Here is a 7,765-nt window from a genome sequence, read left to right on the forward strand (position 1 = left end):
TGAAAAAACATTTGAAAGCGCACACTGAAGAAAAAATGTTTAATATTTAAACAGACCTGCTGGACCATATTTGGTCTCACATTTGATATTTAAAAATATCAAACTAAACAAAAGTTGCCAAACTTAATTAGAGCTTCGCAGGCAAACTGCTGGACAAAAATAGCAACGTTGGAATGCAACAATACAACACTGGAGACCTTACGAAAGTAAACGACCGAAAGGAATAACACAGATGAGATGAGTTGGTGGTATTAAAAGAGTAGCCGGAACAAAGCTGGAAATATGTTGTTTAGGATAGAGACCGATGGACGGAGTTGGGAGAGGCCAGCTCACAAATCTGTAGAATGGTGGAGGAATTCACCAGGACACAGACATGTGTACCAGCATAGAGTTACATACATGAAAGGTTCAGTCCCGAAGTTATTATACCTTTTAACTATTTATCTATCCAATTAACTGTTCCATTTAAACAAAAAGCTGCCCTATCGGAAAACACTATCATCATCATCATATCTTAGTGCTACAGCCCTTAGAGGGCGTCGACCTTCTCAAGCTTTCTACGCCATTCTGTTCTGTCCCTTGCTTGCATTTTCCAGTTGCCGACTCCGATCTTCTCGGCATCTTGTGTTACCCCGTCCATCCACCTCAGCTTTGGTCTACCCTGTCTTCTCATTCCCACGGATTGCGCTGTTATAATCTTTTTTATTATGTTCGATTCAGGGCCCGGGCTACATGTCCTGCCCACTGCAGGCGGTTTCGCTTAATTATAGTGATAATATCTTTTCCACCAAACGTATGCTTGTAGAGATTCTGCAGCTCAAAGTTATATCTACGCCTCCATATTCCGTTCTCACAGACCGCTCCGAATATCTTGCGTAGCACCTTTCTTTCAAAAATCGATAGCGTCCATGCCTCTGATCCATATGTGACAACGGGGACTATCAATGTTCTATACAGCCTCATACGAGTTTTTTGAGACAGACGTTTGTTAGCTAAGTACTTTGGTAGACTATGATAACACCTGTTTGCAATTATTATTCGTCTTTTTATTTCCCCTGTTATTATTGGGGTTAACCGATGTCCCTAGATATATGAACTCTTTGACCGCTTCGAAGTTTTGGTCATTGATGATTAGATCTGCACCGACATTTCCAGCTCTTGTGTTTGTGTTAGTCGCCATGAATTTGGTTTTATTTCGATTTATATGTAACCCATTATTTACATGTGGATGGCAAATCAGTAGAAAGTTATACTACAACGAAATTTTTGGGGGTAACCCTAGATCATAAACTTACATGAGAAACTCACGTGAATCATTAATCAGCAAAGTTAAGTACATGTAGCTATATAATGTGTAATTTAAGAGAAACTGTCTCATTTGATACATTGCGAATGATTTACTTTAGTTTAGTCCAGTCTGTACTTCAGTATGGCTTAATATTTTGGGGTTGCTCATCTCATTTTGAACGGGCATTTATAGCTCAAAAGAAAGTTTTAAGAAGTATGTATGGCGTTCCATTTTCGGATAGTTGCAAGCCACTATTTAAGAAGTCTAATATTTTAACACTACCTAGCCTTTTAATTTTCCAATTAATATTGCACATTGAGGAAAACAAGCTTAAGTTTGACAGAAATGAGGACATTCACTTACATGATACTAGAGGTAAATCAAATTTTCGACAACCTTTCTCTAGATTAGGTGCATCCCAACATGCACCTGAATATATTGGAATAAAATGTTACAATAAAATAGTCAATATATTAAATCTCACTAATTCTTCACATAAAGGTTTTCGCCAAACTGTGCATTCATTTTTAATGGACAACACATTCTATAGTATTGATGGATTTTTAAATTTTTTAACATTTATGCAACAATACAGTTCTAAATTTTAATTTGTAACTTTTATTTCTTATTTATTTTATTGTATTCTATTGTACTAAAACTTTGACTAGTCCGATAAGATTTATACATTTTTTTTGTAAGAATTGTGTAAACTTTGTGGATGAATAAATTCTATCTATCTATCTAAACCCCATTCGTTCTGCTGCTGCTATCTAGCTCGGTTAGGATTTCCGCAGTTCTCGCTCTGGTCCTTGTTATAATGTCCACGTCGTCTGCATATGCTAGTTCTAGTTCATATATTGTTCCCTATAAAACACTATATTAGCTGCAAAATGTTGGTTTTCACAAAAAATGTCGTATCAGTCGCTTACAAAATTATATGTTGGTCAAAATTATTGTTTGACAATTCTTGGATAAATTGTATCTTATATGGAAAATAGTTTTCAATTTTCAATATTTTCGTTTCAAATTAAAATAATATACAGGGTATCCAGAAACTCTTCTGACACACGAAGAGGGTAAATTCCTCAGATAATTTAACCCAATTCACCTAGTCCGAAAATGCTTCCTAAAGGAGCTAGAGATCTTTAAAGGTGGGACTTTGTAATTAGTTTTATTAGGTTTGTTCGTAGAACGATCAGCAACCGTTGCCAACCGTCAGACGCAAGCGCGTTCGTAGTCTACGAACTCGAACTGTTAACTGCGCAGCGCTAACTGTTAACTGCGCATGCGTCTGATGGTTGGCAACGGTTGCTGATCGATTGGATCGTACTACGAACAAACCTTATCAACTATTTTCAATGGCTGCATTCAGCAGAAAACTGCGATGACTAATCGATTACTTAGCGATGTGTAATCGCTAACAATTCTTCTGAATGGTATACTTTCATGTACATACGAAATAGGTTATGACAACTGTCACATTTTTCAAAATGATTTGCAAATACGTGAAAGACACCCCAAGAACAGAAATAAAAATTATTATGAAATGGTAATTTATAAATAACCCCATTTAATTCATACATAGTTTCAAATTCTTGAATTTCTTGCGACATAGGTAAACCTAATAGGTACATACGAATATCCAACAAAGCAGCTCAGATATTTATCAGCGTGATTTATATGCCTTTCAGCCTTCCTTGCCTTCAATTCATGTTTTTTTAAGATACATAACTTAAAATATACGTGTTAGACACACGTCATACGTCAATCTTATTTTGATTGCTCTTTGCTAATGGGGCTAGTACACGTTGGGCCAATCAGTTGGGCCAAGGAGTTGGGCCAACGTGTACAGGACCACTTGGCATGAGTTTGCGATTGGCGGTCAGCGTTGGTCTACAAACCGAATCTTGTCGGTATTTGGTGCACAAATCAAAGGATTTTTGGGACTTGCGCGATCTGCCAAACAGCTGTTTGGTTATGAACACTGAACACGTTGTTGTCGTTGAGTTTAAAATATTTGTTTTCTCTTCTCACAATACTGATACTGTTTATAAGTATTAATTTTAAGGTTGTGCTTTAATATGAATACTTTTTCGGTGTAAAAGCACCGTCGTTTGCGTCATTGTTTTTTAATCACTCTTGTTTGGTACACTTTTCTATAAGCATTGAACGCATTGTACAAATTAATTGCGGCAGCTGCTACAGTCTCCACATCCATAATCAGAGTTTGTTTTTTGTTTATCCACTAAGAAAGGTTAATACAGACTTTTAACTCCACCAACGTGTAATCACCATGTATTCACTGTTCTTACTTGGCCCAACTCATTGGCCAACTAGTTGGCCCAACGTGTACTGGAGCCATAAGAAATCATATTTCAAAAGCGATGTTTAAAATGGCGACCGATAAGTCATCGAATGATAACTAATCGACAATTTATGTGGCATTCAGCAGAAAATCACTAAGCGACAGGGTTGCCAGATTGGGGGAATTTCCCCCAAATTTGGGGTATTTTTTCTTGTTTGGGGGATTTTTTGGGGTATACACTGAATGGGGGATTTTTTGAAGGAAAATTTTTTCGCATTGGGGTTTTTTGGGGTATAATTTTAAGAACACATTCCATTGCTTGGCCGATTTTGAATTTCAAGTTAAACTGTGATTCACAAAAATCTTTGAATATAAATTCATTTACAGTCGATTCTGCCATCTAGTACAAACTACTTAACTTATTTTGTAAAGCATTGCAGTTTTCTTCAATAGCGACACAACAAAATTTGGTTTTTGGGCGCTTGATGGTGTATTTAAATATTCATAGTGGTACCATGTGAAACACAGAAAATAGTATCTCCTTATGTTTAACTTTATTTACTTTTCTAGAATTAACTTTGAAGGTTATATTTCTGGTGTGTTCAATAATACGCATAATTAATTTAAATTAGTGTTTGTAGACGTGTTAATCTAAAAATATGCCTAAAGAAAAGGAGCTTGCTTGGGAATCGGATGCTGAACTTAAAGAAAGGTAATCTGTTTAATAGAACTTTAATGGTGTGGGTCATTAATAATTAATTATTCTATGTATGATGGATTGGTCCTGTATCAGAAGATGACACAAAATCATTTTGTAAGATATGTAAATGGCAGATTTAGAATATATTGTATAAAATCTACTAAAATTCTACGCTGGTAAAATGACACTTGACAGCCAAAAAAGAAGAAAAAATGACAGATGACAGCCCAAAAAGAAGAAGAAATGACAGATGTCAGCTCAGAAAAAAGAAGAAGAAATGGCAGATGAATTTTGGGGGATTTTTTTAAAAAAATGTCATTTTTGGGGGAATTTGTAGTTCAGGTTGGGGGAATTGTATAAATCGGTCTGGCAACCCTGCTAAGCGATTAGTCATCGATTGAGTCTGCTGAATGCACCCAATAAGCCAACAATTTTACCAAAAAAATGATTTTATTAACGTTTTGACGCCCAAGTCGGGTGTCGTTGTCAAAATACAAAATAATACTAAATTAAACAAAAATGTTGTTGCTTAACTAAAGAAGAAGAAGTTAATAAAATCATTTTTTTGGTAAAATTGTGGCTTATTTCCCATTGAAAATAGTTTATTATAAAAATGCCACAAGGAAATAGCTTCAGAACAACATTAGTTTTATTTTTAAATATATTTGGAAGGCTTCTATTTAGAAATATGAAAACTGATGCGCCTATTTATCTTCTAGAGATAAATTGATTCCATCAAATTTCTGGTAAAGTCATAGGCGTCCCTTGTGAGTAAAGCAACAGTTATTTTATTGGATAACTTTTAGTACTACAATACCTCATAATTAAATAATCAAGTGTCAAAAATGCTTAAAAATTAAAAAGTTATGCGATAAAATAACCATTGAGCTACGCAAAATGGACGCTATCTCTGAAAGTTAAATAAAGGTGCCAGTTTTCGTTTTTCTAAATAGTTTTTTTGAAAACCTTTTTTCAAATTCAAAAAAGGAAAATTTTCAAATTGATTTTTCTATAAAACAGTGTATTCCACTGATTTAAAGCAAGAGTACCTTTTAGTACTAGAATATCTTCCAATTTAATAATCCAGTGTCAAAAATGCTTAAAAGTGAAAGACAGAAAAGTTATGTGAATAAATAAATGTTGACCTACCCAAAACGGATGCCTATGACAGGTACTAGAAATTCGCAATTGATGGAATCGTTTTGTATCTGGAAGAAAAGTAGGTGTACCAGTTTTTGTTTTCCTAAATATAAGAGTTCTGGAGGTACATATTTAAATAAAACTACTTATAACATGCCTTCTTTAAAGAGCTCTAGTTCCCTTAGGGAGCACTTTAAGATTATTCATCAGCTTAGACTAACTACATTTTTTCCCTTTTAAAGATATCTATGAAATTGAACTTACCTTAGTGAGGAGTTTTCGTAACCCCTCCCTGGGGTTTTAGGTGTTCAGAGAGAGGTGTCACTCAAAAGAACTCACTAAGGTAAGTTCAATGATGTAGATCAGTGGTTTCCAACCTTTTATGTCTCGCGACCCACCTTCTGATGTTTTTCCATATTCGCGACCCATCCCTCACATATGATACGCTATTCTGTACTCTGTATGCTACTTAGCTATTGTAAGAGCCACGACGCAGCCCACCTGAAATGTGCCTGCGACCCAGTAGTGGGTCGCGGCCCACCGGTTGGGAAACGCTGGTGTAGATATCTCAAAACGTGAACAAATGTAGTTATCTTTTTGTGTCACTAAGCTGACGTATTGTAGGTGAATTGGGTTAAATTATCTGAAGAATCTCTGATCTTCTTTTGTTAGGAAAGTTTCTGGACACCCTGTATAAATCTTACTAAAGTAAGGTTTTAAAACACAGTAAAATAAATGTTTATATAATTTATTTTTAAGTCCAAGGTAGAAAATTACAAAACATCACAGTGCCTATGAAGAAATAACTATCAAAATACAACTTTATCATCTTATCTTTGCCATTTATCCAATAATATGCACAGTACCAGTAAAAAAGTGGAGTCGCCGAGCAGATCATTCTAGTTGATACCTGTATATGAATACAAAATGTACAGAATACTGCCAAAATCAAAGCATGTGCTACAAAGACAGTCAGACCAAATTGAAAAAACTGATCTTTGGCATTTGGTGTCCTCACAGAAATAAATTTCAAATTAAAAAGGTTTTTATAATTACTTATATTTTGTTTTAAATGAAACACACAATTTCTAATTGTAACATATAAACAAGGAAATGCTAACAAGAAATTTGGAATTTGTTTTATCTCGTAGTATCTTAAAAATCCCACATTCCAATAATGATCTTGTACATACGAATACGCTAAAGGGATTCGTGAAAAACACCACAATTGTCTGTGTTTGCTAAATTGTCCTGGTAGTACAAGTTCATTTTTAGAAGCATACGTCATTATCTCTTTGGGAAGGTCAGCACTAAAATCTGTACAGAATTGTTTGTAACTGAATACTTGAAAACAAATAAATGGCAACATACATACAATACAAGAGATAGATAAGATAATGATATATTTCAAAATATGTTTAATTCTATCAGTCATGTCTTTTGGAAAGTGAGTAAAAAATATACATAAAGTACTATATATCAAAAACCCTATATTTAACAGTCCATTTGATCTGACGCCAGTACTCAAACTAATGTAGAGTAAGACGCTAGCATCACTCCATTTAACCACAGTGTTAGGCTTTAAAAACTTTCTTGATAATAATGTACATCTATAAATAGACTTGAAAGTTAAGTAACAAAATAAACATTCTGTATAAGGCGCAGTAAAAAATATAGATGCTGGATTAAAAATAAATAGAAGAGCTGTTCTCTGAGCTATCTTTTCATCAAAAAATAAACAAGAAAGTTTGTACAATACTTTAACAGACAATACTAAGAAAACAATGTTAAGTATAATAAACACTATTAACAAAACCGTATCGATACTGGCACCATAAAATAGAGGTCTGCATATCCAGGAAACAATTCTTATAATGTATGGATATACTGGAAAAAACGCCAAAGTGTTTTCAAAGGTGTAACCATATTTAGCGATATGCATGAAATACTCTGCGTCCCATCTTACAAACCCACTTAAACTGGTATTTAAAATTGAGAAAAATTTATTTTCTTCTGAATACTGTCTTAAATATTGGAATACATGAGCATCATGATCAGGAATTATCAAATTACTGATGAACTGAAGAAACACTATAAATAATCTGCTACATATGGCTATTGAAGTGAGATCATCCTTACTCATTTTAATGACTAGGAGGGCAGCTTCTTATTAGTTTGTATTTATAATTTAACTATTCCTGATTTTCAACATTTTGAAAGAGTTTGTTTATTTAAATTTTTAAATGTCAACGTCAACTAGGGACAACAAAATGACATTGACACTGAATACGAAATTATTTTAGAACCAAAAACCCCAATCAAAACTTGTGAA

At 34.2% G+C, this 7,765-nt stretch overlaps 1 protein-coding gene across 1 annotated transcript; it reads right to left on the minus strand.

Moving 5' to 3' along the window:
- Positions 1 to 6,165: 6,165 nt before the first annotated feature.
- On the minus strand, positions 6,166 to 7,701 carry LOC126884205 (GPI mannosyltransferase 2). Its single transcript, XM_050650081.1, has one exon. The coding sequence runs from the start codon at positions 7,574 to 7,576 to the stop codon at positions 6,188 to 6,190; it is 1,389 nt and encodes a 462-aa protein (XP_050506038.1). The 5' UTR covers positions 7,577 to 7,701; the 3' UTR covers positions 6,166 to 6,187.
- Between the last annotated feature and the right edge of the window lie 64 nt (positions 7,702 to 7,765).

This window comes from Diabrotica virgifera, chromosome 5 (assembly GCF_917563875.1).
Source record: "Diabrotica virgifera virgifera chromosome 5, PGI_DIABVI_V3a".
In the NCBI taxonomy this organism is placed as follows: domain Eukaryota; kingdom Metazoa; phylum Arthropoda; class Insecta; order Coleoptera; family Chrysomelidae; genus Diabrotica; species Diabrotica virgifera.